This window comes from Plecotus auritus (genome assembly GCF_963455305.1).
Source record: "Plecotus auritus genome assembly, chromosome: 2".
Lineage (NCBI taxonomy): Eukaryota > Metazoa > Chordata > Mammalia > Chiroptera > Vespertilionidae > Plecotus > Plecotus auritus.
In genome coordinates, this window is record NC_137771.1 from 64,570,703 (window position 1) to 64,594,051 (window position 23,349).

Consider the following 23,349-nt stretch of genomic DNA (forward strand, 5'->3'; position numbering starts at 1 on the left):
AGGGAGAGGAAGGCCCTAAAGAATATAAACTTGGCCCGGAAAATCGCTTTCTCGTTCCTGACAAAACCCACTAAGTAAAACGTGGTATTCATCTGAAAAGCCCCAATTTTAAAATCTTTTTGGGAGTGCTGCCCTCCCCTAGCTCCCTGAAGGTTTAAGTTCTTAAAAATGTCCTCCCTTACATTCACAAGGCCCCTTCTCTGGACCCTTCTCCCTCACTTCACTTGCAGGCCTTCCCCCTTCCTGGCGACCCCAGCCAAGGACCCAGCCCTGCCCCGCCCCGCCCCGCCCCGCCCGCCCCGCGGAGGACTACAAGTCCCGGCGTGCCGCGCGCGCCCGGCCGGCTGCATTGGGGCTGGGCGCGTGGCGGCCAACGAGCTCTGCGCGGGGGAAAGCCTCCCGGCGCCGGCCACGCGGGGAGGTAAGTGATCCACTCGTGCTGCGAGGGCACTGGGGACGCTCCCGCCCTCTCCCCTGTCCAGTGTGAAAGGACACGAAGAAAACCACAATAAAAACCCTCCCTTGTCTCTGCTGTGTGTCCGGTGCCTCTGCAGCTTGTTGCACCCACGAGCGAGGAATCTGTCACCCTGGAGTGGACTTGAGGGCAGAAGTGTGCCCGGCCCGGCGGAGAGCGGGGCTCGCCGGGGGCTGCGGGGTAGAGCTCGCAGAATGGAACCGGGTGGCGGCACACCCCCACACACCCTTTCCAAAGACAGGCTGCCCCGGGAGCCCCCAAACTCAAAGCGAACTGTTTCTTCTTAAAAGTCTTGGTCAGAAACTTTTCCCTGGGTCGCCGGTGCCACAAGCGTGTCGTTTGGCTTTCGTACAGCGCCGCTGGTCCAAAAGGCTTCCTGGTGTCCCCTCTCTCGCCCTCGGCCCCGCCCCCAGCGCCCCTTCTCCAGGCCGCTCCTCGCTTTCCCTTGAGGTGCCCTTGGTGTCCGGGGAGCTGTGCCGCGCCCTGGGCGACTTCTCAAGATTTCTCCTGCAGCCACAGGGCCCCACGTCTGCGCTCTGCGATGTGGGCTGGACACTCCGGGGGCTGATTCTCCGACGGGAGGCAGGGGCGGTGGTTCCCCTGGGAAAGCGCTGGCTTTCTGGGCCAGGCTGCTCTCTCGGGGGGTGACTGCTGATCAATAAAAGAAGCCTAACCGAGCCACCGGTTTCCATCCCCTCCTGACCCGTCTCCCCCGCATCTGAGCCCATTCCCAAGTGTGCCCCAAGGTTCTGCTCCAGAATCCCAGGATTAACGGAGGTATTTTAGCACTTTCCATAATATCCTGGAACAGAAAGTCGTGTTCGTTTGCATCTATCTCACGCCCTACACTTACACACACAAACACACCATGGACACTACACATTCTGTAGATACATACCCCACACTACACACACCACAGACACAATACACAGACACAGTACACATAGCACAAATATTACACTCATCACACACGTACATTGTTCACACATACATTACACATACCATTTATGCTACACACAAACGCCATACACACACTACACATCATTTTTATTAGAAAAGAGGATAATATCAGTTTGTTGAAGGGAATGAGGAGGAAGTGGGTGAGCAATAGTATATATTCTTATACCCACAAATGTCACTTTATTCCAAAGGTAGAAACTAGCTGGTGTCAGAATTTAGAATGCCTTGTGGCTCATTTTTTTATAAAATGGGATTGATTTCCTACACCTTTGTAAACCCTTTCCCTTGTCTAACAGGCAAACTTTTGATCACAGCAGGCAAGACAGGAGGGGGATGTCCTTTTCTATATGTAGGAAAAAATTCTTGGAGAATCTTCACAGAATCCTTCTTCCTGAGATTGTGTCTAAGGAAGCGTTGGGTGTAACTTCATTTTCTCTGCCTCTCCTTTCAAGAGTAGAGAGCTGAACCTGATTTTGTTCTGAGTAGTGGCAGGATAATACTGTCAGGACACCTTCCTTGCCCCCAGGACTTGTCGACCGGCCCTCTTCCATTTGAGTTTAGCTGTGAGAACAGTTCAGGAATTTCAATGCCAAAAGCTCTGTAACATCTGTTAGTGAGAGAGCTGTCTAACTCAGAAGAGTTCATCATTTTGATCAGCTGTAGTAAAAGGACCCACCCTTTTGACTCACGCTCAATAAGTGGTGCTCAAAATATATACAAACACTTAGAATTCATCCCTAAATCATTGTTTGCTTTTTCAAGGGGCAGTGGCAAAAATGGTTAGAGAGACAGCTTCCTCAGCAATGATTTTTCAAGAAGTTGAAAATTTCTAATATCATTCCTGGAATAAGTAAGAGAAAAAATTTGACTTTAAATGTCGGGTTCCAAATTTAGATCATAATTGCTGATCTTGTAGTTCCCTTAAAAATTACTAAGGAAAAGGGTGAGCCACAGATTACCTCTTAATTCTGCCTGGAATCTATACAGTATTACAGCAGCAGATGACTCCTGGAAACTTGTATTCTCTGTCCTATCTTGAGTGGTTTTGTTTACATCTTGGCCTAAAAGTTTCCAAATATTGATTGGTGTTTATTTCAGTGGCAACTATTTGTTTCATGTCGGTCTGCAGCATGTTTGTGGAATGGGAATGTTTATCTCTAGGGGGGGGGGGGTTCCCAAGCCAAGCAAGAGAACTGGGTGACTTCATCAAAAGACCATGCTCAGTCTCCACCCCACTTCCTAATTTCCTGATTGGGATTTAGGATGGTAGGAGATACTATGAATTTGGTGGTTGACACAATATTTTCTTTTTCATATGTAACTAATAGAGTACCAGGTGCTCATCCTATATAATAAAGATGTAATATGCAAATGGTCCTTACTCGGAGAAGCATAACGACTGGATCATGGATCAGCAGGAGGGTGGGGCAGCGAGCTACAAGCGGGCAGCGGAGAGTTACAGGAGGAGGCAGGGCAGCAAGCTATGAGGGGTGGGTGGGGGGCAGGGGGAGCTACAGGAGGGTGGCAGCGAGCTACTGGCCCACAGATTTGTGCGCAGAGCTACTAGTAGATAATAAGAGTTAATTGAATGTATGGAATTACACATTTTGTGCAACTGCGATAAACAGTTAAACTTAAACCTCCCAGGCACTGGCTGATGTGGCTCTGTTGGCTGGAGCATCCTTTATACCAAAAGGTTGCAGGTTGTATTCCTGGTCAAGGCACATACCTAGGTTGTGGGTCCCATCCCCAGTTGGGGCGCATATAGGAGGCAAACAATTGATGTTTCTCTCTCTCTCTCTCTCTCTCTCTCTCTCTCTCTCTCTCTCCCCTCCTCTCCCTTCCCCTCTCTCTAAAATCAATAAACATATCCTTAGGTGAGGATTTAAAACAAATTAAACCTCCCAGAACGAATTGTTTTGTTGGAGAATAAGGTTTGTTTCATTTGGAATTTTTGCTGATTTCATCTGGTAGGATGATTACTTCAATGAAAGAATGTGGGCGTTCTCAGGAGGTCTGGTCATCTACTTTGCATCCTCTGATATATGTTACTTCCTGCATAATGTAGTAAAAGGATTTTCTGCTGGGCATTGCTTTCCTTATCCTCGCAACGATTACGTAAAAGCCAGCCCTGGGAAATTTGTCCACAAGTGTCTATTAGGAAGAGAGAGTAACTCAGCGCTTCTGCATGTTCACTGTTTATAGCAGACCCTAAGCACCAGGTTCTTTCTTTTAATGTCTTTTTTTTCTCTCTCTCACGGGGGAGAGAGTTTGAAACATGACATTGATGTTCAGAACAACAGCACACACTTGATCATGCAGCACCAATGAAGGAGAGGGCGAAAAGAAAGCCATTGAGACAGCTTGGTTTCCCACACAGGTGCAGGGAGAGGCTTTGCAGGGAGAGGCTTTGGGGCTGGGATGCGCGCCCTCCCCGGCGGGGCGGGGCGGGTTGGGAGCGCGGGGGGCGGGGGGCGGGAGCGCGGCCGCGGGCGGGGAAGGGCGCTGTCGCTTTAAAAAGGCCGCCATGAGCCAGCAGGCAGTTGGTGCAGCTCGTGTGCGAGTCCCAACGTCACGCTGGCGGCGCGCCAGCCTGGTGCTATTTCACGGTGTCAAATTGTCCCTCCTTGTTGAATTCCTTTGCCAGCCTACTTTGTGAAAGAAAACATTGAGGTTTCTTTGGCTGTTCTTGATAAGCCTATTAAAAAAATGACATGTTTTAGTTGCTTCTAGGTAGGTTTTTCTTTTTACTCTTCCAGAAAAAAAAAAAAAAAGGAAAATATTAATAGGACAGTGTAGTGGGGTGTTACAGAGTATCACTGTGTTTTGTTTTTGTTGTGTTTGCTGAGATGCTTAGAAAATGGTGACTATGGTCACAGTTTCCAACTGCAGTGAAAGCATTCTCGGGCTCGGAGCAGCCTTCGGGCCCCTCCGCGCGCGGGGAGGGTGTCTGGGCTGGTCATCTGTGCGCGATGCTGGCTTTCTCTAGGAACGGTCGGAGGGCCAGCGAGGGGAAGTGTGAGTGCGTGTGAGTGAGTGTGAGTGTGAGTGCGTGTGTGTGTGGTGAGGGTGATCCCCCACTCACAGGAGTATTTGTTAACCATCTACTTCTCTAAGTGGGGGCAGCTCGTGGATGCACTAAATGATGCACTTGCCATGTCAGACTCATCCCCGGAGAAGGAGTGCCGAAGTGTAAAGTGATTGGAGAGGAATGTATTTAATTTATGGCTTCAGCTGTAGAAGAGCAAGCTCGTTTCAGAACTTGTTTTTTGTTTGTTTTTTTTTAAAGCAGTTTTGTTCATAGCTTTTTCATCTTGCTAATTGCATATTAGTTGCGGAGGGTTTTGTGTTTGTTTGTTTTTTTTCCCACAGTCCTTGTCCTACTAAACAAAAAGACAAAGTGATGGATGCTTTTCTATCTCCTTGAATGTTTTGGTGATTTTTTTTTTTTTAAACATAAATCTGATTAGCTGCCTTCCCTCTCTTACAGGCACACGCACACACCAGCACCACCTTTCTGTGCTGAGGGCTATCTGACATTTTTGTGAGCTCCCAGCATGGCCATCTCACAGGGGTTTGAGGCTTTCATTGAGAGTATTGTGAGGTAGGGGGATACTTGCTGACAAAAGCTTTAAGTGCTCTTTGGTATTGCTATGAAAAAAAATACAGAAAGAGTGGGAGCAAACAAAACAAATACAATAAGAAAAAAGAAAGTGCAGCCCATGATGGGAAGGGGCAGGAAAAGGGGGATTATTTTTTGGTGTTTTTTTTTTTCTTTTTTCGACTTGGACTCATTTGTGAGTTGCAATGTCTTAAGTGAGAGCTTGCACCCAGAGGAAGCTGTGCCAGTTCACACAGAACTTGTTTTGAACAAGGACTCAATTTCATTTGCAAATGCTTATTGTCAAGGCAGGGAGTGCCAGCACAGAGGAAAGCACCCCTATCCGCCTCCTCCAGTTCCTTAGGTTTAATCACATCTCTCCAATCGCTGAAGGAACTGGAGATTTAAACAAACATACGTGAACTGGTGTGAAGCTGTAAAGGAAGCATTATGTTTCCGGTTCAGAATATATATTCTTCTCTCACTTTCTAAGAATTAAACACAAGCTTTTCTCCCTTATTGATTAGTTGCTGAAGTAAAGGAAACCTGCAGCCTTCCCATGCTATCTGTTGACATGGAAAACAAGAAAAATGGCTCTGTCGGTGTAAAAAAGTAAGTGAAACTGGCTTGTAAGTTCTGCTTCTGCAAACAACAGAGGGACTTGGTTTCTATTTTTATACTCTTGCTTATCTACTACAAGACACTGTTGGGGGCTTGTACTTGGTTGGTCTACACTGGCCACCAGCCTCCCTTCTCCCCCTTACAAAAGTTGTCTTTTTCCATATTCCATCTCTGAGACAGGTGACCCAGACATCAAACTGTGCATAAAGGGTTAGTGGTTCAGGCTTTGGAACAGGGACGGTCGAGGATTTCAGCCCTGCATTCTGTGTATGGAAACAAAAACATCGAGCAGGCACACTCTGCCTTCCAAGTCCATAGGCTACAACGGTGGGGGCAGAAAATGGAGTTCAAGTCTTTTAATTTCATTTTTTATTTATTTCCATGTCTTTTTAAATAAAATTACCTCTCTCAAAACTGAGAGCTATAATGAGGGAAGGACAAAAGCTTCAGCGAGAATACTAAGTTTTAACAACTTTTCTGACCTAATTTTATGAACTTCTCTCTGGATGTGAAAGATTTCAGTGTATACCGTAGCATTCTATTTTAAGGTCTGTTCTCACATTTGAAACTTTGATTATATTTGCTGTGAGTTATATGCTTGATTTTTTTTTAAATAGGAAAATTCAGTTGCATTATGTAGCATATGCTGAAACAAAACAAAAGTTAACTCACAAAGATATCTGTGAGTATATGAAAAAAATGTATACTCTCACTGAGGAATTATATTAAAGCTATAACCACTTTGATTACAAGGATAAAGTAAGTTCCAGTCCAGTGTTATTTGTTTCATTTTTTTCCATGTAATTTAGTTTAAAATTGCCTTCATCTTGAGCTTTGGTGGGAAATAATTAAATATAGTCCATAGAAGCTGTAATATCTAAATGAAGGAACACTGTGCTATATGTGTTTATGAATGGAAGGTATCTTGTTCATTAAAGTTACTTTAACTTAATAAAAATGCTTTCTAAAATTCTCAGGTAATTCACCTATCAGTGCCCTGCTGCCATGCTTACTCCCATTCTTGAAGTTTGGGGTAGGTAGATGTAGCGGGAATGAAAGGAACAGGTGCTTTTTAATGTATGTGTCAGGTCAGTGCTGTCCAATAGTACTTTGAGCATTGATGGCAAAGTTCTATTCTGTGAAGTCCGTAATGGTAGCCACTAGCCTCATGTGGCTATTAAAAACTTGAAATGTTACTAGGGTAACTGATGAATTGAACTTTTAATTTTATTCCACTTTAATCAATTTAAAAAGTTAGCTACTTTATTGAAATAAACTTGACATGTAATACATTATATATCTTTAAAGTATAAAATTTGATCGGTGTTGACATTCGCATACACTCATGAAACCATTACAATTAAGATAATGAATGTACCCGTCATCCCCAGAGTTTTCTCATGACCCTTCGTATACTCCAACCCAAACCCCACCATCCTTTCCTGCCCCATATCCTCAGGCAAGCACTGATATGTTACTATAGATGAGTTTATTTTTTCTACAATTTTGTGCAAATGGAGTTTTTCAGAATGTTCTTTTTTTTTTCAGCAGCGGGGTGTGTGTGTGGGGGTCTAGTTTCTTTCACCCAGGATGATTAATTTGCGATTCATTCATGTTATAGCATGTACCAATAGTTCATTACTTTTTATTGCTGGTAATATTCCATTGTATAGATATATAATCATTTGTTCACTGTTTATCCTTCCACCTGTTGGTAGACATTTGGGTTGTTTCTATTTTTTAGGTATTAGAAATAAAGCTGATCAGACCATTTGTGAATAGGTCTATATGTGGACATATGCTTTATTTCTCCTGGATAAATATTTAGGAATGGAATGGCTGGGCTGTATGGTAGGTGTATGTTTAACATTTTAAGAAACTGCCAAACTTATTTTCCAAACTGGTTGTGCTATTTTATGTCCCCACCAGCAGCATGTGAGCATTCCAGTCTATATCCTCACAAACATGATTAGAAAATATTTTCTTGTATGTGATTTTTATTTTCATTCTCTCTTTAGTGTCTTTCAAAGTGTAGAAGATTTTCATTTTGATGAAGTCCAGTTTATCAAGTTTTTATTTTATAGTGTTTTTAGTGTCATATCTAAGAAGTGTTTACCTAACCCAAGGTCAGGAAGATTTTCTCTTATGATTTCTTAGACTGGGGACTATGATTTTTAGTTAATGTTTGTGTATGATGTGAGATAGGAATAAAAGTATTTCTGTTGATAGTGGTGGTTGTTTTTTTGCCTGTGGATATCCCATTGTTCCAGCAATTGTTAAATTGTTTCTGCAATTTTGTTGAAAAATTAATTGATCATATATGTGTGGATCTATTCCTGGACTCTATTTTATAGTCTATTGATAATTTTATAGATATTTATGCCAATAGATATTTGCTGTTTTGATAACTATTTTGATAACTGTCCTATATAATAAAAGCCTAATATGCTAAGTGTCCTGTCATCCAGTCATCCATTCAACCAATCTAAGTATAATATGCTAATGATATGCTAAGGCCGCTCAACCACTTGCTATGATGTGCACTGACCACCAGGAGGCAGATGCTCTGACTGGTAGTTTAGCTTGCTGCTGGGGTCTGGCCTATCGGGACTGAGTCAGTCAGGCCAGACTTGCCCTGGAGCCCTCCCGTGGTCCCTTCCCAGCTGACCAACCTCCCACATCCCTCCCTGGTCCCAATCATGCACTGGTGGGGTCCCTCGGCCTGGCCTGAACCCTCTCACAATCCAGGACCCCTTGGGGGATGTCAGAGAGCCAGTTTTGGCCCGATCCCACAGGCCAGGCCAAGGGACCCCACTGGTGCATGAATTTGTGCACCAGGCCTCTAGTAGCTTTATAGTAAGTCTCAAAATCAACTTGTGTTATCTACCCAACTTTATTCGTTTTCAAACTTGTTTTGGCTCCCCTAGGTCCTTCATATTTTCATATGAACTTTAGAATCAGCTTGTCAATTTCTATTAAAAAAATGCCTACTGGTGATTTGATTGGCATTGATTGTATTATACACTGAGTGGCCAGATTATTATGATCTCTGAACGCATAATAATCTGGCCACTCAGTGTATATCCTATATAATAAAAGGCTAATATGAAAATTGTCCCCTCGACCAGGAGTTCGACCAGCAGGCAGGCCGGCCAACCGCCCATGTCCCCTCCCCCTGGCCAGGCTGGCCGGACCCCACCCATGTATGAATTCATGCACTGGGCCATATATATATATATATATACACACACACACACACACACACACACATATATATATATATATATATATATATATATATATATACACACACACATATATATATGTGTGTGTGTGTATCTATCTATCTATCTATCTATATATATATATATATATAGATAGATAGATAGATAGATACACACACACACACACACACACACACACACACACTGAGTGGTCAGATTATTATGCGTTCAGAGATCATAATAATCTGGCCACTCAGTGTAGATCAAATGAGGGAGAATTGACATCTTAACAATATTCTGTTTCCCAACCCATTTTTCTCCACTTACTTAGGTCTTCTTTAATTTTCTCAGCTATGTTTTGTTGTTTTCAATGTGCACATTTTGCACACCTCTTCTCATATATTTCCCTACATATTTCATATTTTTATTCTATGGTAAATTGTATTGCTTTTTAAATTTAAATTTTTTATTATTTGCTGCTATCTAGAAATGCAATTGATTCTTTTATATCTACCTGTATCCCACAACATTGTTAAACTCACTTATTACTTCTAGTAGATTTTTGGTATCTAACATAGACAATTACGTCTTCTGAGACAAGACAGTTTTACTGTTTCCTTCCCAATGTGAATGCCTTTTATTTCTTTTCCTTACCTTATTGCACTGAATAGGACCTCCAATAAAAAGTTGAATGGAAGTAGTGAGATTAGACATCCTACTTTTGTTCCTGATCTTCAGAGAAAACATTTAATTTTTAAAAAAATCTTTCTTTTTCTGTATGTCTTTTTTTGTCTGCTTTTACTTTTACTCTTTATCATTGACTTTTAAGCAATTTGATTATGAGACTTGGTGTAGTTTTCTTCATGTTTCTGGTGCTTAAAATCTGTTGGTTTGTTTGTTTTTATCTGTAGGCTTAGTTTTCATCAAAATTGAAAATTTTCCAACCATTTTTCAATTTTTAATTTGGTTTTCCCCCATGTCTCCTTTGGGGACTCCAATTATAGGTATATTTGATCACTCAATATTGTCCCATAATTCACTAATGCCAATTAATTTTTTTTTACTTTTATCTTTGTGTTTCATTTTGGATGGTTTCTATTGCCTTCAAGTTCACTAATATATTTTTTTCTGAACTGAATAATCTCTTGTTAATCCCACCCAATATATTTTTCACTTCAGACAATGTGGTTTCCACCTCTAGAGTTCAACTTAAATCTCTTTTCATATCTTCCATTTCTCTACTTAACATATTCAGTCTTCCCTCTAGCTTCTGAACAAATGAAATGTACTCATAATAAATGTTTCAATCTACTTGTCTATGGATTCTGTCATTTCTCACTCAGTTTCAGTTGATTGCTTTTTCTTCTCTTTATGGTTGCATTTCTCTGCTGCTTTGCATGCCTGGTAATTTTTGTTATTTAAACTATACTACATTACAGTTGGCATCAATAGTGTATTAGTTTCTGCCCAGCTGGTGTGGCTCAGTGGTTAAGCATTGACCTACAAACCAGGAGGTCATGGTTCGATTCCGGGTCGGGGCACATGCTTGGGTTGTAGGCTCGATCCCCAGTGTGAGGCATGCAGGAGGCAGCCTATCAATAATTCTCTCATCATTGATGTTTCTGTCTCTCTTTGCCTCTCCCTTCCTCTCTGAAACCAATAAAAATATATTTAAAAATAGTGTATTAGTTTCAGATGTACAACATAATGATTCAGCATTTGTATACCCCTCGGTATAACCATCACACTAAGTCTAGTAACTATCTGTCACCATACTAAGTTATTACAATATTATTGACTACACACATTCTCTTTGCTGCACACTACATCTCCATGGCTTATTTACACTAATAAAATAGTAAGATGCAAATTGACCATACCATCGTGACGCCCACAAGCCAGTCAGGAGTGAGTATGCAAATTAACCCAACAAAGATGGTCGGTTAATTTGCATACGCAGGCGCCGAGTGGCCGGGGGTGGGGTGGAACGCTTTCGTCGCCATGGCAACGACGCAGGTGTTCTGCACCACCCCAGCCACTCTGGGCCTCTGGGCCAGAGCGAAAAGGCAGCTCTGTCCGGAGTGAAGGTGGTGCTGGCAGCCAGGGGAAGGAAGGCCCATTCTTGCACGAATCTTCGTGTACCGGGCCTCTAGTTTATTTTATAACTGGAAGTATATACTCCTTATTCCCCTTCACCTTTTTCACCTATCCCTTTACACCTCTCCCCTCTGGTAACCATAAGTTTGTTCTGTTTCAATGAATCTGTTCTTGTTTTGTTTTGTTTTGTTGTTTTAAATTCCATAGATAAGTGAAATCATATGGTATTTGTCTTTCTCTGACTTATTTCACTTAGCATAATACCCTCTAGATCTCTCCATGTTGTCACAAATGGCAAGATTTCATTCCTTTTTATTGCTGAGTAATATTCCATTATATATAAATATATACCACATCTTCTTTATCCATTCATCTGTTGATGGATAACTAAGTAGCTTCCAAATTTTGGTTATTGTAAATAATGCTGCAATGTACATATGGGTGCTTATATATCTTTTCAAATTAGTGTTTTTATTTTACTTGGATAAATACCTAGAAATGGAATTGCTGGGTCATATGGTAGTAATTCTTAATTTTTTGAGTAAGCTCCATACTGTTTTCCATAGTGGTGGCATGCCTGGTAATTTTTATTGAATATCAGTATTGTGAATTTTACCTTGTTGGGTGCTGGATATTTTGTATTCCTATAAATATTCTTGATCTTTGTCCTGGGATGTGCTTATGTTACTAGGAAACAGGTAATTTGATCCTGTTAAGTCTTGCTTTTAAGAATTGTTTAGACTGTCCTGGCTGGTGTGGGTCAGTTCGTTGGAGTGTCGTCCTGTATACTGAAGGGTGGCGGGTTTGATTCCTGGTCAGGGCACATACCCAGGTTGCAGGTTCAATCCTGGTCAGGAGGCAACTGGTCGATGTCTCTCTCTCTCTCTCCTCTCTCTCTTTTTCTCCTCTGTCTCTCTGTCCCTCCCTCCCTTCCTGTCTCTAAAATCAATGGGAAACATATCCTCAGGTGAGGATTAAAAAAAAAAAAAATGGTTTAGCCCGTGGTCGGCAAACTGCGGCTCGCGAGCCACATGCGGCTCTTTGGCCCCTTGGGTGTGGCTCTTCCACAAAATACCACAGCCTGGGCGAGTCCATTTTGAAGAAGTGGCATTAGAAGAAGTTTAAGTTTAAAAAATTTGGCTCTCAAAAGAAATTTCAATCGTTGTACTGTTGATATTTGGCTCTGTTGACTAATGAGTTTGCCGACCACTGGTTAGGCTAAGGGTATTTTTCCCTTTCATTGAGGTAAGACTCACCTTTGCACTCTAGCCAGTGCTCTTGAATTATATGAGGTTTTTCTCTCTGGCAGATGAAAACAGACACGATTCCCATCCCTGCACGATCTCCAAGGATTGTTCTACTTTTTTTGAGTGGTTCTTTCTCTAGCCTCAGTTAGTTTCACTTGTATGTGAAAATCATTACTCTACGTACTTGAGAACTTCAGATATCCAGAGTTCTCTCTGTGCGGCTCTTTTTTTCTAGGACTCCACCCTGTGCACAGCCTAAAATCATTTTCCAGGTAGTAACTGGATACAGTTTACCTTGCTTGTTTCCCATCCCTCAGGGATCACTGTTTTTTATTGCCTGTGTCCAATGCCTTGAGTGTCATTCTTTCATATAGTTTGTCTTTTTTTTTTTTTTTTTTTTTTTTTTTTTTTTTTAGTTATTTTAGGCAGAAGGGTAAACCTGGGCCCTGTTACTCCATTCTAGACAGAAATAGAAGTTCCAGTTAATTTATATAGCAACAAGTGGTTAGTGGTTAACCTATTGGACAGGGCAGAGTAAGATTATATCACAGAATCCCCAAAGGCTTAAAACATAGAGTCTTTAAAAAAAAAAAAAAAACAACAAACAAAACAAAACAAAAACCAACATAGAGTCTTAAGGCTATTTCTGAGATTTACCAAAATTGGGGCTTGCAGTTGCTTCCAATTTTCTTTCTAGGTATGGAAAATATAGTTGCTTACTGGGGAATATACTGTTGTTACAAAGGGTCATTTCCAAAGAAGCCTAGGATAATAGACCTTACTCACCGGCCACATGCTCCTGATCAGAGCTTCAGTTTTATAAGGCTACTATTTATGGAGTCCCTTCTATGTGTCTAGCACTTTGTGTAAGTCTTGTTAATTCTATTTTGAGGTATGTGTTGTTATTCCCATTTTATAGCTGAGGAAATCAAAGCTCCAGGAGGTTAAAGGCCTTCTAAGATTTCACAGCCTGTAAGTTAAGTGGTGGGACTGGGTTTCAGATTGAAGGCTGGCTCTGAAGCCCAAGTGCTTTCTTCTGCACTGCAGTGACTAGATTGTCAGAGGTGCTCTCAGTCACTTTTTCTACAAGCGTGTGGCTGTAGAAGCCCTTTTTCTGTTTGTTTTCAAGATTTGTAGATGGATGCAAACATCTAATAATATAACCATAATTTAGGACTTCCCTTTCCAAAATGGTGTATTCCTTATAAGTGCAGAATATTTTAATGTCTGTGCTAAGTACACTAGACCAGTTATTTCTCAAACTTTAGTTTGCATCACTTGGAAGGAGTATTAAAATACAGATTGCTGGCCACACCTCCAGAGTTTCTAATTCACCACATCTCTGATGGGTCCCAGCAACTTGCATTTCTTACATGTTCTCTGGTGATGTTGATGCTGATGTTCTGAGAACCACTGAACTAGGCTAGCTCAAGGGTTTTCAACTTACGCACTATTTTTTGTTGTTGTTATTAATCCTCACAAAAGGACACTTTTCCATTGATTTTTAGAGAGAGTGGAAGGGAGGGGAGAGACAGAGAGATGGAAACATCGATGTGAGAGAGACACATCGATTTTTTGCCTCCAACAGGAGCTCTGACCAGGGCCAGGGATCGAGACTGCAACTGAGGTACGTCTTCTTTGACCGGAATTGAACCCTGGACCCTTCAGTCCACAGGTCAACACTCTATCCACTGAGCCAAACTGGTTAGAGCTCAACTTATGCACTATTGACACTTTGGGCCAAGTCATTCTTTGTTGGGGTTGGTGGGGGTGTACCCTGTGCATTTTGGGATGTTTAGCAGTGTCCTCGTCTCTACCCATTAGGATGCTAGTACTGCACCCTCTCTGATCATGACGGTCCAAAATGTCTCCAGACATTTCCAATTGTCCCCTGGGGACAAAATCAACCCATTTGAGAACCACTGCTCTAGGCTAAGCTCAGCATGAAGAATGTGTAACAGAGTGGTTTTAGGTATCAGGACTAGTTAACGTATACTAATAATAAAGGAATATGCAAATTGTCCAGGACGCCGTCACAGTAATAGTAATGACCGAACAGCAGGCTACATGGGGTGACAAGGCCGGCAGGGGGGTTAGTGAGGAACGACCAAATGACTGAACAGCAGGCTGTGTGGGGCAACCAGGCCGGCAGGGGGGTTAGTGAGGGATGACCAAACAACTGAACAGCAGGATGCGTGGGGCAACCAGGCTGGCAGGGGGCCAGTTAGGGGCGACCAGGCTGGCGGGGGGATGCAGTTAGGGGTGATCAGGCTGGCAGGGGGGCCAGTTGGGGGTGATCAGGCTGACGGTGGGGGGCAGTTGGGGGTTATCAGGCAGGCAGGCAGGTGAGCAGTTAGGAGCCAGTGGTCCTGGATTGTGAGAGGGATATCCGACTGCTGGTTTAGGCCCTATCCCCAGGATTGGGCCTAAACAGGCAGTCGGACATCCCCCGAGGGCTCCCGGATTGGAGAGGGTGCAGGCTGGGCTGAGGGGACCTCCTCCTGCACAAATTTTGTGCACCTGGCCTCTAGTGTATTTATATTTGTCATTTCTGCTTAAGACTCTTAAAAGACGATGAATTTCAGTGTGGAGCTTCCTCTGCCTTTCTTTTTCTGCCTCTTGCTTTATATAGAAAGGGAGGGGGCAGTAAAGAGAGGAAGAATAAAGCAAATGTGGTAAAGTGTAAATATTTGAGGGAATCTGGGTGATGGTATATGGGATTTTTGCACTACTCTTGCAACTTTTCAGTTATAAGTCTGATTTTTTTTTTAAAAAAAGATCTAGCTAATTCATTAGTTGAGAAGGAAAATTCATCTTCCTTTAGGAAAGGAAGTGTGGGGACCCTGTCTAGAGTGCATTGAATGTTCAAGGCCACTCTGAGCATGGGAATCATAATCAGGAGCGTTCAAGGCCTAAGTGGCTATATGCAGGTGCAAGAAGCAAGGACACAGCTATCTTACTGTATGTGTACTGCGCAAGTGTGCCCTTCTATAACCCAAAATAGTGAGGTCACTGTTTGGAAAGAAGCCTCTTTGTCTAAGTTAGTATTAAAGTATGCTACTGACCAGCAGTCAGCTCGCTTGGAGGCAGCTGCTTAGTGAGGCTGTAGCTCTAAGGATGGCTCTTGTATAGCTCCTATGTTGAAGGCTACTACTACTTTGTAGGAAAGATGTATTATTACCCAGCCGGTATACGGCTACTGTATGGCACTTTACTTTGAAGAACTGCTTTGTCTAATAGCTCCTGTCATAGCAATGGCTATTTGGGCTACAGTAAAGACTCTCATATGCCCACAACTTCTCATGGCTTCTCTGTTAAATACCTGGCGTTCAAGGGAGTCCAGTCTCTGGCAGAGGGACTCAGACTTGACAGAAACAAAACTTCCAGCCCAAATTTGGACACCAGGGAGAAATTAAGCATGACATTGGAAAGCAATGGACAGAGCTTTCAAGTCAGGTTCTGCAGATGGGCTTGACCTGGTTTTTGTTACTAGCAGAAGAATAATTATTAGGCAGATAATTTAATTTCCATCTGACTTGGTTCTCTTGATTTAAAATAGGAATGGAGGATTGTTGTGAGGATGAAGAGAAGACACTTTAGACTGTAAAGTGATATAGCAGTGACGGTCTTCATATTCCAATTCATAAAGCACCAGAGCACCTACTGTGAACCACACTGTGCTAATTGTCTTCGCAAATGTTACTTCAGTTAATCCTTACAACAAAAGCTATGGTAAATATTATTTCAGTCTTTTTTCAAGTGAACAACTGGGGCTCAGAGAAGTGACTGAAGTTCGCATGAGAAAGTGGCAAAGCTGAGGTTTGAACCCAGCTCTTAGGACCCCAAGGTGACTTTTATTTTTTATCCTTACCTGAGGATATTTTTCCATTGATTTTTAGAGAGAGTGGAAGAGAGGGAAAGACAGAGTGAAATACTGATGTGAAGAAACATATTGATTGGTTGCCTCCTGCATGCGCCCTGACCAGGGCCCAGGCCGGGGAGGAGCTTACAACCCAGGTATGTGCCCTTGACTCAAATCAAACCTGGGATCCTTTGCTCCGTAGGCTGATGCTCTATCCACTGAGCCAAACTGGCTAGGGTCGCAAGATGACTTTTTTTTCCTTTCAAACAACTTTGTCTTATAACTATCCTCATTCAGTTCATGAACTGGATGGAGTCTGGCTTTAGTGTTGGGACAGGTATCTTCTAGTGCCAGACAGACCATGAATTCTTATGTCATTGTTGTAAGAAAGGAAAAAAGATTGTTGGAACTTATGCTTCAGGCTTTCAATTTGGCAAAGTTAATTAAATTACTGTGACAGGATAAATACTACCTTGACACTTAATTTTAGTTCAGGATCTTCAGTAAAAAACAAACAAAAAAATCAATAGGAAAAGCACAAACAGAAAAATTACATTTAAAAAGTGACAAAACTTTTGTCAAGATGGTAGCATAGGTAAACAGTACTCGCATCCTCCCACAGCCATATCAAAATTACAACAGAACAATCAGCACTCAGAACCACCTGAAATCTAGCTGAATAGAAGTCCTACAACTAGAGATTTAAAGAAGAAGCTACAGCCTTAGCCAGTTTGGCTCAGTGGAGAGCGCTGGCCCACAGGTTCCCTGGCCCTGGACGGGTTGCTTGCAGGAGGCAACCAATCAATGTGTCTCTCTCATGTCCATGTTTCTCTCTATCTCTCCCTTCTACTCTCTCTAAAAATCAATGGAAAAATATCCTTGGGTGAGGATTAACAAAATAAAAATAATGAAAATGAAGAAGCCACGTTGAGACTGGTAGGAGGGGCGGAGACACAGAATTGGCTGGTCCTACATCCACATGTGTTGGATAAAAATCAGGAGGGATATCTCAGCTACGGAGATTCCACCTGAGGAGCAAGGGAGTCCTAGCCTCATACCAGACCCCAAAGCCCAGGCTTCCAGTGTTGGGAAGAGAAGTCCCCATAACTTGTGGCTGTAAAAACCATCGGAAATTGGGGCTGAGATGGAAGGCTACTGGAGTCCCAGGTAGTTCTTCTTAAAGGGCCCTCACATGGACTTTGACTCACTCCCTTTTAGCTTCAGTACTGGGATTGCAGCACAAAAGGTGCCAGGGACATAAAGGGAGGATCTGAATTGCCTGGCATGAGGGTGAGAGTTATGAGTGAGGCAGCTTTCTCCCAGACAGAAGTACTGGCAGAGGTCATTATTCATTTGATGAGTCCTCCCCTCAGAGCTGGCAGACAGGCGCCATATCTGAGTCTCCATCAACACGGCTATCACAGTTAGACCCCACCATACTTGCAGGCCCACCCACCCACTCAAGCTGTTTCCAGTGGCTTTACCATAGGAATGGCCTGTCTTGGCTCACACTTCAGACTTCCCTAAAATCTCTCAAACAAGCAGCGTCTGGCCTCAGAGTGCCCCATATCTCTTGCTAAGTGGGCCAAGGCTGGCACTAGCAACAGCTGCCTGTGGTTTGAGCTTGGCCTAGTCTCAGCACCTCCAGGCCCAGCACAAATAGCAGCCATTTGTAGATCACTTTGTAGCTCATGCTGGGATGCCCTGGACAGAACATAGGTGGTAGCTGTCCTTGACTTGAACCTCCAGGGCGGCCCCAGAGTCAGCATACCAGTGAACAGCTTCTGACCATATTTTAGCACTACCAAACCACCTCCCCAGGGACACACTCAAGGGGAAGATTAAATCAGAACCAGAACCTGGCTGAAGTAAGTCCTGTTCTGTGATGGGGCCCTTGTATAGCTGATTCATCACCGTGGTTGGTGGTCGCAGTCATCCTTGCAGCCAATTGGCCTGGAGTTTATCTCTCCCATTGATGTGCCAATAGCAATCCAGGCTCAGCTACAATAGGAGGCTGTACAGCTCACATCGGTATGGGGGAGCACACCTCAAGTACCCAATTTGGGTGATTGGGGAGTCTGTGCCACTGGATCCTACAGAACAAATTCTATATAATGGCACTCTACCAAGCCTGGTAGATATAGCAGGTTTACTTAATACATAGAAACAAACACAAGGAGGCTGCCAAAATGAGAAGACAAAGAAACATGTACCAAATGAAAGAACAGAAAAAAACTCCAGAAAAGAACTAAACAAAATGGAGATAAGCAATCTACTAAATGCTGAGTTTAAAACACTGGTTATAAGGATGCTCAATGAACTTAGTGAGAACCTCAACAGCATAAAAGAGACATGAAAACCATTTTAAAAAGTCAGAAATGAAGAATACACTAACTCAAATGAAGAATAATTTACAGGGAATCAATAGTAGAATAGATGAAGCTGAGAATCAAATGAGAAATTTCGAATATAAGGAAGCAAAAAAAACACCCAATCAGAAGAGCAAAAAGAACCTAAAAACATTAGAATAGTGTAAGGAGCCTCTGGGACAACTTCAAGCATACCAACATTCACATCATAGAGTTGCCAGAAAGAGAAGAGGGAGAGCAAGAGATTGAAAACCTATTTGAAAAATAATGACAAAATTTACCTAACTTGGTGAAGGAAATAGACATATAAGTCCAGGAAGTGCAGAATTCAAAACAAGATGAACCCAAAGAGTCCCATATCAAAACATATAATAAAAATTCCAAAGGTTAAAGACAAAGAGAGAAAAGTAAAAGCAGCAAGGGAAAAGTAGTTACCCACAAGGGAGCTCCCATAAGACTATCAGCTGATTTCTCAACAGAAACTTTGCAGGACAGAAGGGACTGGGAAAAAGTACTCAAAGTGATGAAAATCAAGGACATAAAACCAAGATTAATCTATCCAGCAAAGCTATCATTTGGAACGGAAGGACATGTAAAAAGCTAAAGGAATTTACCACCACCAAAAAAGTATTACATGAAGTGTTAAATGATCTTCTTGAAGAAGAAGAAGGAGAAGAAGGAAAAAATATGAACCATAAGATGGCAATAAATACATATCTATCAACAATTGAGTCTAAAAAACAAAACAAAGAAATAGAACAGAAACAGATTCATAGATACAGAGAACATGTTGATGGTTGGCAGATGGAAGGGAGTTGGAGGATTGGATGAAAAAGGTGAAGGGATTAAGAAGTACAAACTGGTTGTGACAGAATAGTCATGGGGATATAGTATAGTACAGCAAAGGGAATATAGTCAATATCCTAGTAGCTATGTATGGTGTCTAATGGGTACTAGATCACTTAGTGATTTATATAATGTCTAATCACTGGGGTGTACATCTGAAACTAATAAGATATTGTCAACTGTAATTAAAAAATAATAAATGATTTTTCAGAAAAAGAAAAGTTACCAAAATATGAGCAAACATTCCACAGAAGGGGAAATAACATGACTAATTAACATATAAGGAGTTGTTCAATATCTTTATTGACCAAGAAAATATCAGTATTATAGTAATATGCCCACTCACTTGGCAAAAATTTGAGTATCTGACTATACCAATCATTGGGATGTGGATTTATAGGATATAGTGGTGATGAGAGTTTAAACTGGTACAGCAACTTTGGAAAACAATTTCATATTATCTTCAAGTATTGAAAAATCAAATATTTTATAACTCAACCATTCTATTTCTGGATACATACTAGTGCTGATAAATAGAAATAACATGTGAGCCACATATGTAATTTAAAATTATCTAGTGGTCATATTTAAACAAATGAAATGAATATATTTTACATTTGACTCAAAATATCCAAAATGTTATTTTAACATGTAACCAACACAGTATCCTATATAATAAAGAGCTAATGTGCTAATTAGACCAAACAGCAGAACAACCATCCGGATGACCTTCCGGATGAAGCCGGGGCTGTGAGGACCGAGCCCCTTGCACGAATTTCATGCATCAGGCCTCTAGTATTAATAAAATAGTTTACATTTCTGTAATATATTTTCTAAATCCATTGTATATTTTATACTTACAGTATTTCTCAATTTGATTATAAATATTTTATTATCAGTTTTTGATCTGTATCAGACTTAATAAAATTAATTGAAAAAGTAGAATCACATACCCCAATAATTCCAAGCATACTTAAAAGTTCCAATAAAGGAATCAAGTACCAAAAAGTTATTTTCTTTTAATATATGCATACACATTGACACAACTGTTTCTTCTTTTATAGAAGATCTGATTTGACTTTGAAGCAAAAGCATTATCAGTTTTAAAACTACTCCTATCCAAGTTAAATATACTGATTCATATGTTAATATTATTATCATAGGTCCTAACTTGTTTGGCTCATTGGATAGAGGGCCATGCAATGAATGGTCCTGGGTTCTATTCTGGTCAAGGGCATGTACCTTGGTTGTGGGCTCGATTCCCCAGTAGGGAACATGCAGGAGGCAGCTGATTGATGTTTCTGTCTCATCAATGTTTCTAACTCTAACCCTCTCCCTTCCTCTCTGTAAAATTAATAAAAATATATTTTAAAAATATATATTGTTATAGAATTAAAGGGGTATTTCAAAAATATAAGTAACTATAAATTTGTCAATATCAACAAATCATTCTTTAATTTTTAAAAAATTGATTTATGTTAGAAAAATGTGTGAAATTATTTTTTGTTGTATTCTGTGAAGTATCCATTTCCATACAAAATTTTGTGCCTGTGTAATAGGTCACAAATTAGCTTCAAGTTAGATCATTTGCACGTTGTCTAATATCAATGAGAAAATATAAATTATTCTGGCATTTTTGTATTTAATTATTGAATATTTGGCAAGTATTTCTTTTGTTTTAATAAAGTCTTGAATTGGACTTAACGGTACAATGGATCTTTGCAAAATTCTTCCATAACTTGTCCCACAATCACTGACAAAGAACACGACTATTAAATTTATTGTGTTCTATTTCTTTTAAGAGTTACATTATCTGGCATTCATCCATAGCATTGGCAAATATACACTGACTTATTTAACAATAGTATCTATGACAATTCACATGTCTGTTTTTGAAAATTGAACGTGAATATCATACAGTAGAATGAAGCAATAAGAAAAACGTAAGTCGCTTGTTTTAAAATTACGTTAAATCCAGATTTTATTTTTTACCTAATGTGGCTGAAGTTTCATCCATTGGGATAGAATTTAATTTTTGCCAATAATGAAGTTCTTCTTAGACAGATGTAAAAGATTTGAAAATATTTAAACTATGAGTTTGATTTTTCAGGCCATAAATTGACATAATTTCTTCATAAATTTGGGAATCTTTTGAGACAAAGCACACTCCAAGTTATTTGGGCAGTGTCTTTTATGCTGTACTATTCATCTAAAGCTAAAGAAAAGGAATTGTGTTTTTCAAATTTTGAATCAATTATATTAGATAATGTTAAGTAAATCTTATATTCTTCACACAGTTTTTTTTTTTGTGGTTTGATGAAAGAACATTTTTTGTGAAGTGCCTTTTTAGTCTTTCCTCATAATATTGTAACATATCTGAATGTAACCACTTGTCTGTCAAAAACTATTTTCATTTTTGTGCCAGAAACCAAGCTGTTCATAGCTGGACAAATTTGTAAGCTTGGATTCTTTAAAAACCACTTCAGAATGTTTTGTGGGGCATTACATTTTTATTTCAAGTGACTTGACTTCATCAGTTCCTTTTTGATTGTTGAGAAAAAAAGTTACCAAATTCACTATATATGCTGAAAATGTCTCTTTTTTATTTCAATGAAAATATAATTTATTGAGTTTGAGTTTTTATTCATTTTTCCACTGGTAATTACATTACCCACACAAGAGACAGTTATTGAAGAGGTTCAAAAAAATTAAACTGGTTTTTTTTCTTACTCTAGATTTGTAAGCTTCACTCCTCTGCACAGATACCATGTTTTTCCCTCGTAAATCACCTCATAATTTAAAAATGCAATAATAATAAAACATTTGCAGTTAGCAGAACACAAAGATCAGAATTTTCTGAACAGCAACCCTGAATCATATTCAGTATCATAATCAGTTATTTATAATTAACTTTTTTGATATCTACAATTTACCTAGCACTGTGTAATGTGCTTTGCATATATTACTTCAGTGAATGTTTACAATAACCCATGAGGTTCTCATTATCCTATTAAGCCATCTTACAGGTGATAAAATTGAGGCTTAGAGGGGTTGGATGAGCTGCCCAAAAAGCTAATAACTTGTTAGACATAGGATTCAGATCAAAGCAATCTAATTTCAAGATTCAGCTATCCAACCACACCCTACATATAGGGCAGACTGTGAAATTAACTCCATTGACACATAGGAAGACTAAAGCAGACAAATATGAAAATGTCTCTTAATATTTTCCATTTTTTTCTTTACCACTTTTTATAAAACAAAAGCTTTTGTCCTTTTGTTCTACTCCAACAAATTGCAATTGCTATTCATCATGAAATTTTCAATATGCTTTCACTCACTCTTCTCTCTATAGTTAGTGCTAGTGCTAATTTCTAGTGCATCTCCTTTTGATTCTGCATCAGGAGTATACCTCTTTTTAAAAATATTAAAATTTGTTTAAATTTATTTTAACTAAAAAACATTATATTTAAAACAGGAAGAATGTCAACTTAATTTCCAATTACAACATACAGAGATCCTTATAACTTGTGCTGTTTGCATCAAACACATTATAACATTACATGAGTACATAGGAAAAATCACTTAAAATGAATCAATCTGTTGACACCAACTAGTCGGCCATGTATATATGTGTAATACTAGAGAGGACACAGGCATCTGATAGGAGAACTTCAATTTAACAGTAGTATCCTAAGTGATGCAACATTTAAAGTGAAATGTCACACCAAAACAATGAAGTTGCTTTTAACAGAAACATATTTTATACCAGTTCAATTTCTTAAATTGAAACTAATTCAAATTAAATAAAATTAAAAATTCAGTTCCTCAGTCAAATTTTGAATGTTTAATAGCCACATGTGATTAGTTGCTACCACATTGCACAGGTATGTAGCCAAGAGAACCTTGCACATGTACATCAAGAGGAGGGTTAAATGAGTATAAGATTAAGGATGAGGATAATTTTGGGTCAGAGGAGTGGGGTTCGGTTAGTTATTGTCAGGATTCTAGCTTTCATTTTGCCTGGTGGGTTCATGAGTGTTTATT

General features: G+C 40.4%; 1 protein-coding gene across 2 annotated transcripts in view; it reads left to right on the plus strand.

The window, feature by feature from the left end:
- The first annotated feature begins 347 nt into the window (after positions 1–347).
- The window catches only part of SAMD13 (sterile alpha motif domain containing 13), a 58,039-nt gene continuing 35,037 nt past the window's right edge, over positions 348–23,349 (plus strand). The window contains exons 1-2 of one of the 2 annotated variants that reach the window (XM_080657286.1): positions 348–421; positions 5,564–5,648. In XM_080657286.1, coding sequence (XP_080513412.1) covers positions 5,596–5,648 — 53 coding nt within the window. In that variant the 5' untranslated portion in view covers positions 348–421; positions 5,564–5,595. Of the gene's footprint in view, positions 422–4,033; positions 4,169–5,563; positions 5,649–23,349 lie in introns of those variants that run through there. The other variant, XM_080657287.1, reaches the window with a different exon arrangement.